This window comes from Pinus tabuliformis, chromosome 9 (genome assembly GCF_031772625.1).
Source record: "Pinus tabuliformis cultivar Carrire ecotype Pingquan chromosome 9, CPIR1, whole genome shotgun sequence".
NCBI classification, from domain to species: domain Eukaryota; kingdom Viridiplantae; phylum Streptophyta; class Pinopsida; order Pinales; family Pinaceae; genus Pinus; species Pinus tabuliformis.
In genome coordinates this window covers 841,865,916-841,888,853 of record NC_142307.1, presented here as the reverse complement: position 1 = coordinate 841,888,853, position 22,938 = coordinate 841,865,916, and the positions used below count along the sequence as shown (strand labels likewise).

The following is a 22,938-nucleotide window of genomic DNA, read 5'->3' as shown; positions in this document are numbered from 1 at the left end:
TTTAGTTTGAATATCTCTTCATCCTTTGCTTTTAGTTGGCATATCATGGTGTTTCTCTCCTTTTTTGCTTCATCAACCTGTCCTTCTATGTTTATCAATGCTTCCATTTTCTTCTTTGTTCCTTGTCCTAGCTTTCTTGCTTCTTCTAGTTGAGATTTAAGAGAGGAGACCTCTTCCTTATATTGACCAATCTCTGCTTCAAGTTTGTTCAAGCTTTTATGCCTTTGTTCAAGATGGCTTGACAATATGTCTTCTTGTTTCTTTGCCTTATCCAATTGATTTGTCATGGATATGACTTCTCCATGATGCTTTCTTTTGTTTTGATGAAATTCCTCCTTAAGCTTGGCAAACTCTTCATTTCTTTCTTGCACTTGAAGCTTGACAAGGTCAACTTCCTTCCTTGTTTGGCCTTGGTCACCAGCTAGTGCTTTCTTCTTAAGTTCTTAGTTTTCCTTTTTCAAACTGATAATTTCTTTCACGGTAGCCATAAGTTTAGTGAGCAGATCTTCTTCAAAATCTTTTTCATTCTCTTCATCTTCTAGATCTTCTTTGTCCTTGATGTCATCATTCTTATTTTCAGCTTCCATGATGGGTTCTAGATTTCGTTCTTGCTTTTCATCATCTTCTTGATTAGTGGTCACGGTCAATGCTCCTTTTGAGTGAAGGTCATGAAGTTTGTCCCATATACCCTTTGCTGACAAACACTTTTCTAAATTGTCCTTTATAGAATCTGGTAACCCATTCAAGATTGCCTTCCTTACTTTTGCATTGTACTCCCTGGATTCTTGATCCATCATGCTATCAACAATCACTGATTTCCAGACTTCAATGCCTTGATTCTTTAAGAAGTTCCTCATTCTTGCCTCCGATATATCAAAGTTTCCATTGAACCATGGAACCTTTACAAATTGATTGATTTCAACTTCGATGGTTGAGGGAGACACATCTTTAGGAGTATTGGAGACTTTCTTCCTTGACTTTTCCATTTGTGTTCTAATTGATCAACCTTCACGCTGTTAGGCTTTGAGGGAAGGTACTGGCTCTGAAACCAATTGTTGGAAATACTGAGGGGGGGGTGAATCAATATTTCTTTTCAATTGTGACTTTTACCAGTTAAATCAATTATATTTAGAACACAAAATTAATAATAGGAATAAATTCTTTTATTAATATAATCTTTACAATAAATCAGGTACAATATATATAGGGCTCCAACCCATTGCCAAGCACCAACTTGGTCTTTTGTGAGGCTCCAACCTTTAGGGCACCAATCCTGTCTTGTCAAGGCACCAACCTTAGATTTAGGAGCACCAACTCCAAGGACACCAATCCTTCCAATTCTGAGGCACCAACCCCAAAGGCTCTGACCCTATCTTGTCAAGGCACCAACCTTAGATTTAGGAGCACCAACTCCAAGGATACCAATCCTTCCAATTCTGAGGCACCAACCCCAAGGGCTCTGACCCTATAGTTTTGCTTTGTCAAGAAATGTTTTGATTGTATTACACTAATCTCAAAATATTCTTTAGTGTTCTGTCAATCTACAACTTTATTGCTACATCAATGACAACCTGTCTTCATATGAAGGAGTCTTCACAATTCTTCATATTGCCCAAACAGAGTCTGCAGAGTTACCTCATGATGATTTCAAATAGCCATCATGATCTCCAATAATGTCTCCAAGATCTGCTGATGCTTTTCAACAAGATATCTTTGATAAGCTGTGCTAAGCCTCAATGTCTTCACAAAACAATACTCTGTTTTTCAACCCTCTGTTCTTATTGTCGCGGTGACTGCTTCAGGAGTCACTGTCACAGTATCTTACTTCCAAGGAAAAAACTCACAAATACTTCAACGCTGGTGTTGTCGACTTATCCCTTCAAACAATGACTGATGAAATCTTACTTTGCTGGTTCGAGGTCATACAGATCTTCACAAAACTGTTCTTCATGTTGCGGTCTGTACTTCTTCCATAGATTAATTCATCAAAGGTCCGGCAGTCAGTCTCGACTTTCTTCGTTCTTCAACTCTTAATGCTCTTGTGTATTTCTCTTCTGATTGACCTTTGGCTTCCTTTCCTTTGTTTCTTCTTTTTAGCTCGTCCTTCGGCTTCTTTAAGTTCACGAGTTGTGAACTGTTACTTCCTTTTTGTATTCAATGCCCGAGATCAATACCTTTAGTGAAACATGTTAACTCGTATTTATACGAGTTTCACCGATGACTGAGAGACATTTATTGGAGTGAGGTCGACTTGTTTATTTATGAAGAAACCATAAAGGAAAGTCTATAACCATATTATAATAGAAGTCTGGTGGTCCCCATATACTACGTCACCGCTAATCACAATCGCAACTTTCGGAGGTCTCTTAGTACACAATATATCGGAGAGGCCCTTTTTAATATTCAACCAAGGCCCACATGCCACGTTATTAATCCCAATCACAATTTTTTTCAACTCTCGCAATCTCAACTCGTGAAAAGCCCACAATTGACACCTTATGGCTTCACGATATAACATCCCGATACCCCTATTGCAGATGGAGCGGATGCGATATTTAATAAACTGTTTTTGATAAGCCAACTGGGTCCATAATATTATCGCAATCGACAGTTTGGCTGTGTCAACCCTTAAGCTTTGTGATATGACCCTCGACAAGGCAGACACGATATAACATAACGGTGTATACTAATGAAGCGGTCGGGTCTGAATATATATTGCAATCTGCGGATTTGAATGAAGCATCCCTCTATGGTTTGCGATTATGCGACGGATGCGATATTGTATAGGGCTGTTACCATAACCTGTTTTGGGTCTGCAGTGATATCGCAATTGCAACGTTTGGTGTGACATACCTCTAAGTCTTTGCGATACCTTCCGATGACCGGACACTATGTTTTATTAAGGAGTATTGTAATGGTCCAGCGGGGCCGCAATAATATCGCAATCGGAGGTTTTACCTGTGACATCCCATTAAGACTTGATATGAAAGTTCATACGACAGACACGATATTATATTAAGGCGTATTGTAATGGAACCATTGGGTTTGCAGTACATATTGCAATCGACGGTTTTAGCGTGACCCTTTTTAAGGCTAGCGATATGTAACTTTCGATAGTGGCAGACGCGGTATTACATTAGAGCTTGTTCTATTGGAACAGTCGGGTCCAAACTCAAATCACAATCACAGATTTCAATGTGACACGTAATAAAGTTGCTGATATAATATTGTCAATTTTAGGTATGTTCTATGCTTAGAGCAATTTATTTCAATTTTCACAGTTAGCTCAATATCTTTTCCAGATTAGCAATCACATCAGCATTAAAGTAAACTGCAGATAGAACATAAACATAAATCGCAGAAGACAAGAGGACACAAGATGTGGCGCTAGCCAGGGACAAACCCCAATGTCGGGAAACCCCTGATCAATCCCTCTTATATGTTCTTCAATAGTTCAGTAGAGAGAGAGAGATAGTACGTTTACAACAGAAGTCAACACTTTGACTTATCTAGATAAGAGTAGAGATCATCTCTAAGAAGATGATACATGAAATCAGTTGAAGACATGCTGCTTCAACTGATTCTCCAAGGTGACTCCTTCACCTATCGTTGTGCTGCATTTCGTCATCATGTTGCACCTCACCGTGTTGCACCATGCTGCACCCATCATCACTATGCTGCATCTCATCGCGCTTCATTAATCATGACTGTACCCATCACTGTACTGCATTATGTGCCATTGCTACACCATGTTGCGGTACTGACCTATGCTATGGCTGCACCTTGCTTGCTTGTTGTCCCTAGCATGCTTGTTGTCCTTAGCATGCTTGTTGCATGCTAGCTGTAACATTGCATGCTTGGTGTATTCGCTGCTAAGTACCATACAATTGTCCCAATGTTAGTTAGCTGTCCCTTGCACGCTGCTGTCCTTCGGAGACAAATGCTCTGACAGTTCCCGGCAGTTTCGGTTGTTCCCAGGAGTACTGGCAGTTCCGGCAGTTTCGACAATTTCGTCTGTTACGGCAGTTCCGTCTGTTCCAACAATTCTTGGCATTTCCCGCAATTCTGGAAATTCCGGTTGTTCTGGCAGTTTCAGCTGTTCCTAGTAGTTCTCGATAGTTCCGGCAGTTCTCGACAGTTCTCGGCAGTTCCGACAATTCCCGACAATTTCCAGCAGTTCCGGCAGTTCTAGCTGTTCTGGGCAGTTCCGGCTATTCTCGACAGTTTCTTCTGTTCTGGCAGTTCTCGACAGTTCTCGCAGTTCCTAACAGTTTCAGCAATTCTGGATGTTCCGTCTGTTCTAGCAGTTCTTGGCAGTTCTCGACAGTTCCGACAATTCCGGCTGTTCCGACAATTCCGGCTGTTCCTGGCAGTTCCAGTTTTTGCCCTCTAGATTAGGGCAGCGTTATCCCTTAGGATCTCTCCTCCTACTAAAACCCAAAGACAAGTAGAAAGGAAAAGATCCTAAGTGTGTTGAAAATGACGTGAAGGCCACCTCTATTTATACTAGAACATTGAGCACAAGTGGGGTTTATTTGGTTGCTGGCCGACCTTGATGAATTGTCCCATAACACAAATAAATTCATATCTCCATGAATACTTATCGAAATTAGATGATCTTTAGATCAATCCTACACCTCTCGATGAGAGGGATCTAAGAAAAATATCAGCTTCCATTAATAAGATGACCCACATGGAGTTTGGCCCTAGTTGCCAATTTTAACACTCCCTCTCAATTAGGGAGAACTCCATCCGCTGATCCATATGTCTGACTATATTGTCTCTGCCATTAGTGCCCTACACTGCTCTGCTCTGCTGAACCATGAAGAAGAAGAATTGATCGAGAATGTCTCATACCATTCTCTACTGACCCGAAGTCAGTTTCATTTGAAGAGAGTGTGTCACATCACTCTTACTGACCCGAAGTCAGTTTTATTGATCTTAGATCAATATCACAAGAGAGTGTCTCAAACCACTCATACTGATCCCAGATCAGTTTCATTGATCCTAGATCAATGGAGGTCATCCTAGCATAGGGAGTATAGTAGATACAACGATGCGTCCATCAATAGTACTACTATGGTCCCTAACCCCATTTCCCTGCTCATTGATCAGATGAGAGGTACTTCTCATGAGTCCCAGATTGCATGGGTAGGATGCCTCGACATGAGAACTAATCATCCCGTCCACAAGAGAATGAATCATCTTGCCCCATAGTCACCACGGGAGAACTAATCATCCTGGCCCACAAGAGAACTAATCACCATGTTTCACAGTTGCCACGGGAGAACTAATCATCCTGGCCCACAGGAGAACTAATCATCCTGTTCCACAGTTTCCACGGGAGAACTAATCATCCCGGCCCACAGGAGAACTAATCATCCTGTTCCACAGTCGCCACGGGGTATCAATGGGGAAGGTTGAACCTATCATCCTGTACATAGCACACCATTAGGGGAGGGTGAGTCTCCCTGTGGTCGTATGTTGCTCCAGTAAGTACCCCAAACCCCCCAGAGCTCCCAGAGCTCAATGCATGCAACATGCAGGACCCTTATAAGAAGGTCCCTCAACAACTCCAAGTCGTTCGGGAAAGTCATAGATTTGACCTTTCCTGAGGCTTTGACAAAATGTCTACGACCTCTACATCAGTCTCAATGCGATGGAGCCTCCTCACTCATCGACTTACCATATCCCAGATAAGGCAGTATCTAATGTCTATTTGTTGGAGCAATCATCGAATACGGGATTCCTCAATAATCGAGTCCCCCCTCTGGCTTTCACAAAGAATCATAGTGGTATTCATCATGTGTATAAACAGCTCACTGAAGAGCTTCCACAACTAGGTAGCTTCATACGAGATCATACTCGTAGCTATGTATTCGGTCTCGGCGGTGCTTATAGCAACCAACTTCTGGTTCCTGCTCATCCATGATATCGAAGCAGAACCCAAAGAAAACCAGCGCTGAGAAGTGCTCTAGTGATCCTCCACATTCCCTGCCCAGTCAGCATTCGAATAATCATACAACTTCATATTTCCGACAGTGTATCTCAATCCATGAGAGATTGTGCCCCGAAGATATCTCAGAAGATTCTTAGCACCAATCCAGTGAGGCTCAACCAAATATGAGATCACCATGTTAACTGCAAAACATATGTCTGGATGGAAGTTCACCAAGAACATCAATGCAAATGAGTTTATGGAACTCAGAGGCATTTCCCAAATCTGGTTCGGCATCATCACCATATAACTTCTGAAATTTTAAATCCTCGAGGTAGTCACGAGCTTGCGGTTTACCATTCCACATCTGGAATCCAACTCCCTCTTACTTTTGCAAGTGAGAGGGTCTGCACCTATTTGAAATAGGTCGTCCTTAGAAGGTGCTGGTATGAGAGGTCTACCATCCACAACCTTCAAACAATGGTTTGGATCGGGTTCACTCTTAGTGAATCTCAGCTTCATCTGATAGCTATCAATCCTCTCATACTACGCCGGGGGAATTTTGCTTCAAGCCATAGAGGGCTTTCTTCCACCTGCATACGTGAGATTCTTGATCATGAATCTCAAACCTCTCGGGTTGTTCCAAACCTGTGGACCTGCTACATGAGGAGAATGGTCCCCTTGTAAGATTTTCCTTTAGTACATCTCGGACATGTACTTTCATGCCCTTTTTGAATTCAGGCATGCCTGTCACCATCTGAATCACAATCCTCCGGTGCTGTGTCAATGGACATGGTCCCCAGTGGACTTCCTGCAAATTGATACAACCCTGAACTCAAAAACATCTTTGAAAATTCTATTTTCAAACACGTACCTTTCCATCGATGAGTGCCACCTTGTAACCTTTGACTTCCATTGCCAAAATGGACACCAGGTTCTTCTTGCGATCAGGTACATAAAAGAGATTCTATAAACGAATCGAGTTACCCTCATTCAATTGAGGGGTAACATTCCCTACAACCTTTCTGGGATAGGTGGCATCGGCTCCAAGTATAATCCCACGATTGTTTCCATCTCTACCAAATTAGAGAGTGCACCCTAGTATCCGATGAAGTGCCTTGAAGCACTACAATCAATAAGCCAAATTCCCAAAGAATTTGAAGGAGAGGGCCAATACAAGATAATGCTTCTTTATCTTATCAAAAACAACATTTGATTCTTCATACCTGGGGTTCCTTGCTTTTTTTTTTTGAAGAGTTGGCCATTTCCTTGATGACCTGCGTTACCTGTCATTCCTTTGATCATTGAAGATGTCCCTGGAATGATTGTTATCAAGAGATGTGTCTCTGCCATTCGGACACTCCTTCGCATAATGGCCGAACTTATTGCAACCAAGGCATCTGCCTTTCCTTCCACCCTTAGATCCGGACTTCCCAATGAAGTGATCTTTAGGTAGGCCATCAGAAACTTCCGCTACGCCATTTTGATAATATTCTCTGCTTCGACTTCACCCTCGATGAATTTGAAGAGGGATGAGGAATCCATTGATCCTTTTGTCCTTTCCCAGCTGTCTTCGGTGATTGCTCTTTCACTCTTGCTTGGGCATTGTCTTCACCTCAGCTCTGATACCATGTTAATTTTAGGTATGTTCTATGCTTAGAGCAATTTATTTTAATTTTCACAATTAGCTCAATATGTTTTCCAGATTAGCAATCACATCAACATTAAAGTAAACTGCAGATAGAACATAAACATAAATCACAAAAGACAAGCCAAGACAAGAGGACACAAGATGTGGCGCTAGCCAGGGACAAACCCTAATGTGGGGAAACCGTTGATCAATTCTTCTTATATGTTCTTCAATAGTTCAGCAGAGAGAGAGAGATAGTACGTTTACAACAGAAGTCAACACTTTGACTTATCTAGATAAGAGCAGAGATAATCTCTAAGAAGATGATACATGAGATCAATTGAATACATGCTGCTTCAACTGATTCTCCAAGGTGACTCCTTCACTTATTGTTGTGCTGCATTTTGTCATCATGCTGCACCTCACCGCGCTGCACCATGCTGCACCCATCATCACTATGTTGCATCTCATCACGCTTCATTAATCATGTCTGTACCCATCACTGTACTGTATTATGTGCCATTGCTACACCATGTTGCTGTACTGACCTATGCTCTGGCTGCACCTTGCTTGTTTGTTGTCCCTAACATGCTTGTTGTCCTTAGCATGCTTTTTGTCGTTAGCATGCTTGTTGTTGCATGCTAGCTATCCCTTGCATGCTAGCTGTAACATTGCATGCTTGGTATATTTGCTGCTAAGTACCATACAACTGTCCCAATGTTAGTTAGTTGTCCCTTGCATGCTGCTCTCCTTCGGAGACAGATGCTCTGGCAGTTCCCGACAGTTCTGGCTGTTCCTTGTAGTTCTGGCAGTTTCGGCTGTTTCGACAGCTTCGTCTATTCCGTCTGTTCTGGCAGTTCCCGCAATTCCAGCAATTCCGGCAGTTCCGACAGTTCCCGACAGTTCTTGACAGTTCCCGGCAGTTCCGGCTATTCCGGCTGTTCCCTGCAGTTCCGTCTGTTCCGACAGTTCTCGACAGTTCCCATAGTTCTCGACAGTTCCCATAGTTCTCGACAGTTCCAGCAATTCCGGCTATTCCGGCAGTTCTGGCAATTCCGGTTGTTCCGGCAGTTCCGACGATTCCTGGCAGTTCCAGCTTCTGCCCTCTAGATTAGGGTAGCGTTATCCCTTAGGATCTCTCCTCCTACTAAAAGCCAAAGGCAAGTAGAGAGGAAGAGATCCCAAGTGTGTTGAAAATGACTTGAAGGCCACCTGTATTTATACTAAAACATTGAGCACAAGTGGGTTTATTTGGTTTCTGGCCGACCTTGACGAATTATCCCATAACACAAATAAATTCATATCTACATGGATACTTATCGGAATTAGATGATCTTTAGATCAATCCTACACCTCTCGATGAGAGGGGTCCAAGAAAAATATCAGCGTCCATTAATAAGATGACCCACATGGAGTTTGGCCCTAGTTGCCAATTTTAACAAATATGCTGCTGATATGTTAACTCCGATGCGTTGTGAAATTTTGTTTATGCTCCTCTGCCAATGTGTTCCTCTTTGCTTCTCGATGGCTTCCAATGACCTCTTCCTCTTACTCTTTGGCTTTCTCTTCCGATGGCTTCCGATATCTTTCTTCCTTGGGTCCACTGCTTCTATTATATCTGTATATATGTATTTAATCCACTTGGGTCCTCCATCTCATCATATCATCATATATCAAACTTTCATCACTATGAGCATTATGATCAATGGGCATCAATAGGCAATATCATGTATCAAAGAATTTGCCATCACAAACACTGCTATATAGCCTCAGATGGTCATGTAGCTTTCTATATGACTCTTCTGATTGGTCTGCAATGTTTTTTGGGGGCTTATATATTTTTAAAACGTGGCCATCTTAAAGATCAAAGGTTCATTGCTTTAGGGACAGTTCTTTGCAAGTTTTGAGGGCATTGATGCAACTTGTGTTGTAACTCGTAGCTTGTTTGTGCAGAACATTGGTTATGATATGGGACTCTGTAGTCTTGTGTTCATAAAGTCATGAAACGGTTGGTTTTTTATGTAGTATGAGACTCCAGTCCAATGCTAGGTTAAAATTTATGGTATGTTTTGATTATCAAGTATTTCACATTTTTTCCAACTGTTTAGGGTTGTTGAAACTTGAGATTGCACAGGCCTTGTTATTATGTGGTATGGTTGAGTTACCTGCAGAATATAGTGTTTTTAATATTTTATGTTGCATTGACTGTTTACTTGCCTCGTCGATGATTGCATGTTTTCGTAATGCTTTCATGTACACTAGGTTTGCATTATCTACCGAATCTGGTGAATTATTTGAAATGTTATGATTAGTGCATTTTCAGAATATGTTAAGTGCATTTTTGAATTTGGCTTTTCTAGTGAATGGGGCTCTATATATAGTGAGCTCGTTATGTAGTTGTTAATGTTTTAAACTCTAAGTGGGATGCCTTGCCACTACACATACTTGTATTTAGTCCCCATATTGACAGTTCAAACTGCATTGTAAATAACATATTTGTTAACATAATTTACCTTGGTAGTGCAACGAGAAAAGTTATTCATTATGCACTCATTAATGCACTATATCATATGCTGGTTTTTATTAATATTCTCTACTGCTTTTGATGGATATCTTATCTTTTCACTTTTCCTTTTGATTCAAGCTTTTTGACAAATTAAAAAATGGCTGGTTTTGTTTTACAAATCACATATAGTAACTGATCTGATATGATGCTTCCATTTATCTGAATTCACTGTTTGCATGGCAGATTCTCCTTGTGATTTCGTGCAGTTTATTGAGTGGTCTCCAATATCGTGTCCGCGTGCCTTGTTAATTGCCAATTTTAATGGGAGGGTAAATATCTGGAGTCAGCCTACTCAAGTAAGCAAGCCGTGTCCTTTACCATGGAATTTTCTCTCTTGTGTCATGTGAATGAAAGGGATAGATGTTTCCACTCACTTAAATCCTGGTATGTTTGATTGATGAGCTGAAGTTTTGCTAATGCTGAATTACTTGGGATATTGAATGTGCAGAGTTAGATCCACCATATTGCAATAGAATTTCAAGATTGCAATCTGAAATACATTTGCATAGCTATTTATCATTCTTGAATACATTTTTAATAATCTCATTGTTTCCTACTGTTTTCCTTTAACCATGAAATGATTGTTCCAAAAATCGGCATACTTAAACACGACTTTTTAGCATGCTTGAAAATTATATTTTTGAAGTAGAATTTATATCTGGGCAGGCTTGCTTAATTCTTGCATATATTTTCATTTTGTCCAAGACCGCCTTTGCTCATCCTTGGTCATTTCTGACTATAGTTGTAAAGCATTAGCGTGACCTATCAAGTGTTGTGTCTCTTTCCTTAAATTTTCAGCCAGCAATAAGAACACAACGATAACATTGCAAATACTCACATACAAGAAAAAGACCATAGAGATCAAGCATTCAAGTACAAATATACATATGTTGTACACTATATTACATTAGGTTATATAAGTAAGAGTATAAAATTGATGGGAGTAAGTAAATTTATTAACGTCCAATTGATGACCACAAAAGTAGGTCAATGGGATTGAAGAATACAATCAGTATGATTACAATGTGATACAATGTGGAAGTGCAAGTGCATCTCCTAAAAAATGCTAAAAATAACATATAGAGAGAGAGAAACTAGTGGTAGTGCTGTTGCGACACGTATAAAAGAGACCGTGATATAATACAAAATACTCAATAGTCTATGGTAGGATACAAAATAGTAATGGCCTGCTAAAAAGGAATGAGTGAGTGAGATGGTAAGGTTTGGCAATGGAACAAGAGTTGAAAAAAAGTTTTGCGAAGCTGGGGGGAAGAAGATGGGCCATGCTTAAAGGTGAGATGAAGTTGTTTATGAAGGGATTTGCATTTGTTGTCGAGCTAGCAGTTCATGGGACATGATCCAGTGAGGGTTTATGGCTGTGCTGATGAGTATTTTGGGGGTAGGAGTCTAGGGCTACCTCCACGAGAGCAGTGAGAAGTATCTCATATTTGGCTGTGGTTATGTTTAATAGCTTGAAGTGGGAAATGGAGGGGGGCAAAGTGATTCCTTGAGATGGGTGGTATAGGAGACCTCTAAGTTATAGGCTTGTATTTTGGGGGTAGGAGTCTAGGGCTACCTCCACGAGGGCAGTGAGAAGTATCTCATATTTGGCTGTCGTTATGTTTAATAACTTGAAGTGGGATATGGAGGGGGGCGAAGTAATTCCTTGAGGTGGGTGGTATAGGAGACCTCCAAGTAATATGGCGTGTATATTTCTATACATATTGGCCTAAAATGAACAAAAAATTGAAATATGTTTAAAAGTGATTGAAAATATAAAATGCTTGTCTGTGGAGAATTCCCTGTTGCACTTGGAGGTCATCAACTGAATTGCTCTCATTGCTCCCTATTCCAGGATGAGCTATAAGACTTGAAGTTGCAGCGATATCTTTGGAATTTCTCTTCTTTGACATGTCAATCCCCAAATTGAGTCATTGTGTAGGTTGAAGGAGAGTTGTGTAGAGGTCCCTCTTTGGGCATGGGAATGTTTTTTGCTAAACCATAAACCCTAACAACCATCATATTCCACTTTTCCTCTATTGCCTTTCTTTGAGTTTTCTGCAATTGCATTAGCTCACACCATGTAACAGTCAAGGGCAATTTTTTTGCACTAGGGTTTCAACAAAATTCTCATTTCAATAGTTAACTCCATACAAGTAACATTCTCTTCAATAAACAATGCCAATTTCTTCAAACTGAATAGAGTAATGAATTTTATAGCAGTAAACCTCAACAATAGAATCTATTGTTCACAGATCCATACAACGATAGGGTAATATGATCCACATTCAACAATCTGCAACAATTTGACAAAATCCTAACCAAAGATTTAACTAGTATCTGCTAAACCCTAAACAAAACCTGGACTGTTCAACGAATTACTGAGTTTGCCTCAAGTCTGGAGTAGTTCTCTGAATCAATCCTTAGAATCGCTTCCTTATTCTGCTACAGGGTCCGTCCTTCTGCTCTGTAATTGCTGGCCGCAGAACCCTATTACAGGATTCATCCCACAACTGCCACAACAAATGGTTTGCTCTTCTTCAAGGGTCCACGAAATGATCTTAAAGGGACCCAATTCAATCACAAAACATCTCGCTTCACCAGCAAATTGTTGGAATAATATTTGTTATTGATGTCAAAGGAGACACCATTTCAAGAAGATTGTTGCACAGGCTTGTAGAGGACTTCAAGCCCTTTCCAACAAGTATTTACTCACTCTCTAACTCCTATTTGTTGAGGAGATTTTGAATTTTTTAAGTTAGAGGACCAAATTTTTCAGTTTTCGTCATGTAGGCCTACATGAAGTCAGGTTGCCCTCCCCTCTGCGCCCGATCCCTCCCAGCCACCCATTCCAATGGACATGTCTTTTCAACATGAGCGAACTTGTATATATAAGGACTAATTTGTCCTCAAGCAAGTATCCATCATCGATCAAGTAGAGAACAACAAACACAGATCTGAGGAGGTGAAAGAGAAGGTTCACATCTCATGGACCAAGGAGTAAGACTAAGACCATAAGTCAAATTTCTTGGCTAGTTTTTGTGGTTTTTTTGACCAAAATTTTGTTCTTTTGCATGGGGATCATTTGCCTATTATTGTTGTTGATCTCAGCCCTCTTCTAGCTGGTTTTAAACCGCTGTTGGAGCAAAAAATTGACCTTTGGTTTAGAAATTATTTCGGTCCTCCTCCCTGTCTGTTTTTGGCTCTCTGTGGCTTGGGGCTGAGGCTAGAATGAACCTCATTTTTTCGGCCCTCTGAGGCTCGGCCCTGAGGCTAGACGGACCTCAGTTTTTTGGTGCCCTTTTCTTGACTCAGTCCAGTGACATTCTGCCCTGAACAGAGCTCGGCCCAGCCTCAGATTTATGTAGCAAATCTAGACCTTCAAAGAAGCAGACCTCAGGTTTATTAGGAGCAGACCTTGGCTTGTGAAGAAGTAGAGTTCTGGACTTGTTGATGAGCCTTGTTGAGCAGAACTATTAGGTCTTTAAGTGGACATCATTTTTGCAGACTTGCTATCACATCCTTGAAGACCATCCTTGAAGTTGTAGACCACTGTTGAAGACATTTTTGAAGTCCCGTTGGAGCAGACTATAAAGGATCTATTATGGAGATCTTGAAGCCACACTTGCACTCAGTTTTTGGGGCAACCTTTATTGTATGCTTTAAAGCTTAAACAGAGTTGAAGACTTTGAATTTATCATTGGAGCAGTTTCATTGAAGAGATTTTGTGTTGACATGAAGATTATGTTAAATCAAACTTGTGTGGAGATCTGAGCAGCCTCATTGAAGACTTGTTGAGCTGATATAGAGCAGGCATCTTTGTCTACACACCTAGAGCACTATTGGAGGTAACCTTGAAAGCATTATTGGAGTCAACCTTGGAACCAACTTGGAGCACTATTGAAGTGTGTTTTGGAAGCACTAGTAAAGGCATCTTTGGAGCATTGTTGAAGCATTACTGAAGACATTTTGAAGTATTCCTTGAGTAGACATGAAGAGCCTTCTACCTTTCTGAAGTTACTTTGATTGAAACCAGACTTTGAAGTATCTTGGAGGCCATTTGTAGCAGCTCTAGAAGCATTTGTTGAGGTAGATCTTGGAGCAATATGTGAAGCATTGTTGGAGCAGTGTATGAAGCATTTTTGGAGTGGTATTGGATGCATCCTTGAAACATTGTTGAAGAAATCTTTCAAGCCTTGTTGAAGGAACTTTTGAAAGAATTGAAGCAACATTGAACCTACCTTGAAGAAGTAAATTAAGAGGGTTGGAGCCCTAGAGGATTTGAGTCCTCATACAAGGTTGGAGCCTTGTGAGAGACCTGGTTGGAGCCTAGATTCGTGGTTGAGGATTGAAGTCTGTTAAAAATAGTACCAAGGAGAGGTGTTACTAGGCTTTTATCCCTTTTAGCCTAGTGAGCACATTAATGACTTTTGTCTCAATGACATTTGTGAGCTATATTAATGTCATGGGTGGAAAAGGTAACTTAGAAATGTTGTACCATTTACTTTTTCTAATATTAAAGTCACTTGTACTTTATAAAGTGATTTTGTGTGAAAAGTATTAAGTGTATTTTTCTAATATTAAAGTGAGGTGAAAAATCACTTTGGGAGAAAAATTAGAAAATGTACACAACTTGAAAAGGTACTAAGAGACTTTTAAGTGTATGAGGGGGGCCAATGTATGAGGGGGGTCATTTGGGAGAATTGATCTCAACCACACATTTTGAGATTTGATGATGAAATTGCAGCGATTGGATCCTAGGTTTAGGGATTCAATCTTTTCCAAGGAGACAAAAAGAGGAAAAGGGAAACTCATGTTTCACTTCATACTTGAGAGAGAGCATGAGGAGAAGAGAGCTAAGGAGAAAACTTCAAAGAGGAGGAGAATTTGCAGCCAAGAGAAAGTAGCTCGAATCCCAAGGAGACTGTGCAAGCAGCAGCTCGACTTTCTAGGAGGAAGAGGGAGCACAAATTTCAAGCGAACAACACCATGCAAATCGAGGGAACAACAAATACTCAACATGAATTTCAAGGCAGGAGGCATGAAATTCGAGGGAGGAAACAACGCTGTTCACGCTTGAAATTTGAGGCATGAATTTCGAGACAACTATAGGAGGCCTGATTTTTGAGGAGTTGTTCTGTTGCATTTTGGCACGAATTTCGAGGCAACACAGTCAACATTTCAACACAGAAATTGAGTTAGATTCTGGGCACTGAAATTGAGGAGCTGAGCAGTGGAAAAATGCAGAAATTCTGGGCACAAAAATCTGTGAAAATCTGATTTGATCAATGGGCACAAATTTCCAGAATTTGTACATTTAATGCTACAACAGAAAGGGAGATGAGTACTGTGTTTTTATGTACTTATTTATATTTCTCAAGCAATAAATTCCTCCTTTGAAGACCTGCTTTCCCCAAGAGGCTGTGGGGTTTTCTTGGGGTCAGCTTGACCAAAAACAAGTGTCTCATATGTGTGAATGCTTGCATTGAATTTTGTGTTAATTATTAGCTCTTAGGAAAGCAAAAAAAGTAGAAACACTCTTCATGTTTGCAATAAATGCATTTTGAAATTTATATCAGTATGACAAAACATGTGGGTTGGGCCTAAACAAACACATGCAAAATTGTAATCTGGGTTAAGGGCGCAAGGCATTAAATTTCTACATGGTATCAGGGAAAGTTAAGGCTTAGATCTAAAATTTGACTCAGCTGATAAAGAGGACAATAAGCATTAAATTCTGCAAGCAGTGAGCCAAAACCTTTGAAACTTTGTCAGAAACCCAAAGACTTTAGCAGTTCAGAGGGAGGAAGGTTCTAGCTCCCAGATTTGCTCCAAATTGTTGGTTGTGGGGTCATGGCTACTGGGTTGAGAGTAGAGGACAGATTGGCAGGGGCTGAAAATTTTGGCCCATGGAAGGAGAGAATTATGCTTTTACTAGAGGAAGTTGAAGTGTGGGATGTTGTTGAAGCAGCTGTACAAGCACCCACTGATCTAGCTCAGTTGGTGGAGTTCAACAAGAATAATGTGAAGACAAAGAGGATCCTTCTAGATGCCATCAAGGACCATTTACGCCCTCATGTTTTAGGGATGAGATATGCCTATTATATGTGGGAGTCCTTGGTCTCTTTACACCAGAGTTTTAATGAGAACAGGAAGATGGTGTTGAGACCAAAGCTATGCAACTCGAAAATGACCAAGGACTCCCACATCTAATAGGCATATCTCATCCCTAAAACAGTGTGACCTCGTTCCTCACGAGAGTCTCACAGGTGAAGGAATGAGTTAGTTGCCATTGGAGAGGTTGTTTTAGAGGATCAGTTGGTTAGGATTGCTTTGGACGGGTTCATTGAGAAGTGGGATGGTTTTATCCATGGCTTATTGGCCAAAGAGTACTTTCCTGGTTGGAGGAGGATGTGGGAACGATTTCATACAGGAGGAGATGAGGAGGAGTGCAAAGGGAGTAGCAAGAGTGGTGGGAGAGGTGAAGAGGAGAATGTTGCTCTTGCAACAAAGGGAAAGAAAGGTAAGAAGGTCAAGAAGCGGTCTTTTACTGGAGCAAAGCAGGAGAAGGGGAAGCATAAGGCTAGGGAGAAGGACATGAGCAAAGTGAAATTCTTTGCTTGTGGAAATATGGGTCACTATGCTATATAGTGACCCAACAATAAGGGTAAGAAGAAACAAGGAGTTGCAACTTCATCTGATGTGGATGATTTTGCATCTATATTTGATTCAGAGTGTGCTTTGGTGGTGAGTTTAGCCACTCATGTCACATCTTCCCATGCATGGTTCATTGATAGTGGAGCATCTTGCCACATGACCGAAGTTAGAGAGCAACACATCACAATCCTTTTAGAGGATGATATTGACTTGGAGGTTGTGCTTGGAGACAACTCCAAAGTTAAAGCAACAGGGATGGGGACAATTTCATTTCAAGGGGAGTCATTACCTCCTCTGAAGGTGACAAATGTTCTTTATGTTCCAAGGTTGAAGAAGAGTTTGATATTAGTCTCTAGCTTGGAGGATAGGGGGTTTGAGGTACTGTTCCGAAAGGGACAAGTGTTGATATATCCCATATGATCTAGTATCGAGTCTGCTCATGTGATTAGAGCTCATAGTGGGAGACTATACATACTTATGTTTCAGCCTCTTCGAGCTATGGTAGCATAGACCAGTAACATTGAGTAATGTGAGCTATGGTACGGGAGGATGTCCCATTTGCACCATGGAGCTTTCAAGATGTTGAGGGAGATAGTTACAGGTTTTCCTAACTTCAACACAGAGCATCATGATGTGTGCAGGGGTTGTGCTTTGGGAAAGTACACCAAGACACCTTTCTAGAGCAGTGACAATAGAGCCGCAGGTATCCTTGATTTGAATCTTTCTGATGTATGTGGTCCTATGTCCCATGTTTCATTGGGTGGATATGAGTATTATGGGACCTTCATTGATGACCACTCTAGGAAGACTTGGATTTTCTTCCTGAAGACCAAGGATGAGGTATTTTGGAGATTCCAAGAGTTTAAGGCTCTTGTGGAGAACCAGATAAGGAGGTAAATGAGGGCGATTATACCTCCACGAAGATGAGAGAGTTTTGTGGGAGTCTTGGTATCAAGATAGAGCTCATTGTGCCTTGTAACCCCCAACAGAATGGGGTGCCAGAGAGGAAGAACAAGACCATTGTGGGTGCATCTCGAGTGATGTTCCATGATCAGAGTTTACCTTCCTTCTTGTGGGCCGAGGCGTGTAACACTGCTATTTATTTGCAGAACAAGAGCCCACGCAGATGTTGAAATTTCTAAGTGTTACCCATTAGAACTCCCTACTGCATTATCTGGTTTATTTCACTTACTTGTTTATTCCTTAACAAGTTATTTATTCATATAAATACTGAAAATAAACAGAAATGCAGCCTCAACTCATATAAAGATCATCAACTGAAATAATAGACAAACACACAAGGGGCACTGTTATTTTTGGACAATTGTCCTTGGAAAAACCCAATGCGGGAAAACGGTGCAGTAGTTCTGAGGGTTTTATTATTAAGCAACTTTCTTGAGTACAACTAGGGTTCCAAACTGGCTCACCCAACAGAGATTTCTACACAACAGTAATACCACTTCTCGGAAGCAAATATTTAGATTCTCAGCACTAGTTTGCCCCACGAAAATCCTTACGACGCTTCTCCAAGGCTCCGCGTCAGCCCTGCTAGCCTTTGTGTAGCTTTGGAACCCTCTGCTTTAGCCCTCTGCCTCTCCGCATTAGCTCTTTGGCCTTTTGTGTCACCTTGCAAGCCCCTCGGCCTCTGCGCAGTCTCTGGCTGTCTTTGCGTGGCTCCTGTTGGCTCTGCGTAGCCTCCTCAATGTCTGCGTTGGCCCTTTGGCACTATCTCTGCCTCTCTGCTATGTACTCATTGCCGCTCGCTACAACTCAGATCACTTGTTTGATTTCTCTCAACAAACCCCGCTCCAGAAAATCGAACTGACTGATCAATCTTGGTGTATCTCCAACTGACCCTCAAGCCTCTCCTTATACTTTTTCTGTTGAGTCTTCAACGGCCGAGATTAAGTCTCTAATCAACGACTAAGATTAGATTTGGCTTGATCTGTGTCATTTAGAACATTCACACCCAGTTTTATATTAATACCCATTAATATTTTAATTTTCCTAAGTTTAGACTTAGGAACCCCATTAAAAATATTAATCATTTTAATCTCTCTAACCGTGTGGAATTTCCCCAAACCATTTCTAGGTCTTGGAGATCTCATGTGCTTTAGCCTCTCCACCAATTTTTTTATGGCTAGAGCACATATGATGCTACCACAAATCAACATTCCCTCTTAGTGAGGAATGTGCTCTGGTAATGCTCCACCACTGAGCATCACATTGATCATCCAACACCGGTACATGTGCTGATGCTTGGTCTGCTGCCTCACACCATCTGCACTACTGTTTCCTGTACTGCTACCCATGGCTCTGCTAGTGCCACTACTACATTTGTACTGCAGCTCGCTCTGCATCCCTGTTGCTGCTAGTCCTTCCTCCCAACACTGCATCTGCACTGCAACTCTCTCTCAAATTCTGCATCATGTTGCCTATAGCACTACCACTACTAATTGTTGCACTGCAACTCAGTTACTGAGAAGTAAGTAACTGATCTACCCAAATACTGACATCCTTGTCAGTCTGGAAGCCTCTTGATGCTGAAGCTACCTTCTGCTGCTATCCTGTGCTCCCTCTGCTGCCTCTGCGCTGCTGCAAATGCCTCTGTGCCTCTCGCACTGCTGTAACCTCCTCTACGTTGCTACAAACCTCTACACTCTAGCACTGCCTTGTCGCTCCATCTGCATCTTGCTTCTACCGACATCCGTCATCCTACTACTGTCACTCGGGGCTCCCGTCGCCAGATATGATCCAAGAGTTTGGGTACCTCAAGGATCCTGCCCCTCATCTTCTGTAGTCCCCTTTACTACAATTCGATGTCACCCCACCTCTTCTCTAGAGGTGCATGAACACTCATAGCACAGTCGTCATTAGTCTCAACTTCTTTCTCTGCCTTAGCCGAAGCTGGCTTGGAGTTAGAAGCCTCTCCCTTTTTCTTCTTCTTGGGACACTAGGTTGCATAATGACCCATCGCCCCACAATGGAAGCACTTCACTTTGGAGATGTCCTTGTTCTTCCTCTTCTCTTGCTGTCCCGTAGATGTCAGAGCCGGATCCTCCTCCTCCTCTTTCTTGATTTGACCTCCTTTGCTGCTACTTCCCGCCTTTGTCAACCACCTGATCCCTTCTTGGCGAAGAGATGCCCACATTTCTTCCCATCCTGGAAGATCAACTCTGCCCAAAATGCTTTGGACAAATGTCTCCCAATCCTCAGAGACTGCATTAAGGGCGGTCCTCACCATGAACTCCTGATTCGTGTGGCCCCTATGGAAGTAAGTTGGTCCCGAGTCTCTTGCAACCTGCTAAGGTATAGATCTATCTGCTCCCCCTTTTGCATCTGATATGACTGCAGTTGATTCTCCAACATCTTCATCTGCACGGAAGTGCCCTGATACAATGTCGTCAAGGTATCCCACATCTCCTTTGCCGTGTTCTTCTTGACAATATGCGGTATTACATGATCCTTGACCCCATCAAGGAATATGCACTTTTCCTTCGCCATTGCAACCTCATACCTTTCATTATCAGTTGGGTTGACTGGGATAGCCACGGTTCTCAAGGCGAAGACCTTGATTGGATGTCTATCCAGAACAGACAGGATCCTGGCGTTCCAGATGACAAAGTTGGAGGTCCCGTCCAACCTGTCCTGATCCCTCAGTCTGTTCATTACCATCTCCACTCCTTCTGGACTCCCTCTAAGATTCGACTTCCCTCCTGGAAATCTCCCTCTAAGTCCTGATTTTCCTGCTGGAAATCTTCCCACCAACTGTTGATCTGCTCCTCTTTGATCCTCTTTGCAACTGCAACTCGGATCTGGATTTCTTGGCTAGAAATCCGTCAAGGCAGTGACTCCCTCTACCTTGGTTTTGTCCCGTTAGGTACTATTCTGCTTTGACAACAACAACACCCCACCAGCTTCCTAATCGACAATCTGCCCACAGCTCCCTATGCCCCAACAACTGAAGAAACTGAGCGTTGAGCTTTGCGCAATTCGACAAACGGCTGAATCACTCCTCTGGCCAACTGCGTCAAGCCTACTTGACTGAGTAGGATGATGTGGCTCTTCGTGAGCCTCTTCTGCCTCTCTCTAATTCTGCGCTGGCACTCTCTCTCGCTCGAAATGATGACGCAGACCCTTTGTGTCACTCCCTCTTTGCTGCTTTCTACTTAGAAGCAACTCTGTCTCTCAGGACAGCTGCTACTGCTGCAAATATTTCTGATTATGCTGGCACCTTTAGTCCTCCTGTGATTTGCAATGCTTTGATACTGTGTTGAAATTTCAAAATGTTACCCATTAGAACTCCCTACTGCATTATCTGGTTTATTTCACCTACTTGTTTATTCCTTAACAAGTTATTTATTCATATAAATACTGAAAATAAACACAAATGCAGCCTCAACTCATATACAGATCATCAGCTGAAATAATAGACAAACACACAAGGGAAAATAGATGAAATGATCCATAATTGATGATGATTTGATCTTAACTCCTCTCTTATTTATAGATTTCTCCATAGGCTTTAAGATGTGAGGGATGGTAGGTGCATCCCATAGGTTTGGGTTCTTTTGCTCCAATCGACCCAACTTTTGACCCAAATTGGGAAAAATGGGTTTTTAACCCTTTATCAAGACTATAGCCTACGAGGTTGGATAGATTAATTTGTCTCTCATTAATTCTCAATTTGAAGAGGACATTACACATTGTTATTTGTCCATCTCCCTCGAGGTGCAAATTCATCCCATGTTTGGATCACATAACTAGTCCTACCACAATACCAGTATCTTCTTGAATTTGGTCCCAATTGATCCACTAAAGGTTCATTTTAAGCACATCTTGTGGAGCCTTTGCAAACCCTTTCTCAAGTTTCTTATCCTCCTTTAGGGATCCCTTAGCTTGCACATTGCACACCTTCAGTTGTGGTAATAAGCCATTCTTAAACTCGAAGAACCAAAATCCCTAGAAAACAAACTTGGCCATTGAAGTACGAATCCTTTCCACTGTGTTGAGAAAAGACTCTTAGGCTCGTGTAGGCACAAAATAATTTGGAATAGATATTGTTGGGATCACGATTGCCGTTACACCAAAACCCGCAGGTGTTAGTAAACAGACTCATCGACAGAGTTAACGGATCCTCGAGAGGCGGTTAGTCCATGTCACGAAACACACGGGGAGCGTTGGATTATCCAATGCCCAACAATCTCCCCCCCAGCGCGAGCCGGGTGCGATTCGAACTCGAGACCTTTGGCTTCGATACCACTTGTTGGGATCACGATTGCCGTTACACCAAAACCCGCAGGTGTTAGTAAACAGACTCATCGCCAGAGTTAACGGATCCTCGAGAGGCGGTTAGTCCATGTCACGAAACACACGGGGAGCGCTGGATTATCCAATGCCCAACAGATATTGAAGATGCCACAAATTGATCCCACATGAATCTAGAGCTCAACATTGGTTCATCCATATAATTCTTGATATATTGTATGGTAATAAAGATGAGGAAAGTGACCATAATTCATTGTCTTGGTCAACTCACATGGGCTTCCACATGTCCACCACTAATAGAAACCGCTTAACTTGGAATTAATTCATGGGAGGGGAATGTGGGTTGATACTCCCTAATTTACTCTAATTAGACCTTCTAGGAGAGCACCTCTATTTGCTAGGTGATTTGTCTATGGAGAGTTCAAAGCACTTGGTAGGAAGAAATGGATTCAAATTGCTTTATTAGGCCTAGAATTTTTTGATCTATTCTCCTTATTCCAATTGAATGAGGGGAGGAGAGATTATGAAAAAAATATGATGACGAGGGAAGAGTCCCCAACAATTGTGATACACTTAACCCACATGCCTTCGTTCTCTACCATCCTTGGAGTACTTTCAAGGCTTTTACCTTGTTGGTTGAGGTGGTACATACAACGTGTGATCCACAATCAACATGTAAGGATTCCAAATTCCAAGTGGAAGGTCCAACTTGAAAGCACTGACACCCATTTTTGGTGTGATAGTGTAAGACCCTTATTGAATTGGCTTGGGCTTTTGATGCTATCTATTTTTAAATATTTGTTTGTCCTAGTGAAGCAAAACTCAATCACCAACCTAAAAATGAGGGGCAACTTGATGTCGTCATGTAATACCTTGTAC

The 22,938-nt window shown here is 41.7% G+C and overlaps 1 protein-coding gene across 1 annotated transcript in view; it reads left to right on the top strand.

Annotated features, from left to right (window-relative positions):
- Positions 1–22,938, top strand: part of SFR6 (sensitive to freezing 6) — a 325,720-nt gene that overhangs the window by 67,694 nt on the left and 235,088 nt on the right. The window contains 1 exon segment of the mRNA XM_089445794.1: positions 10,318–10,430. Within this exon segment, the coding sequence (XP_089301920.1) occupies positions 10,318–10,430 (113 nt within the window).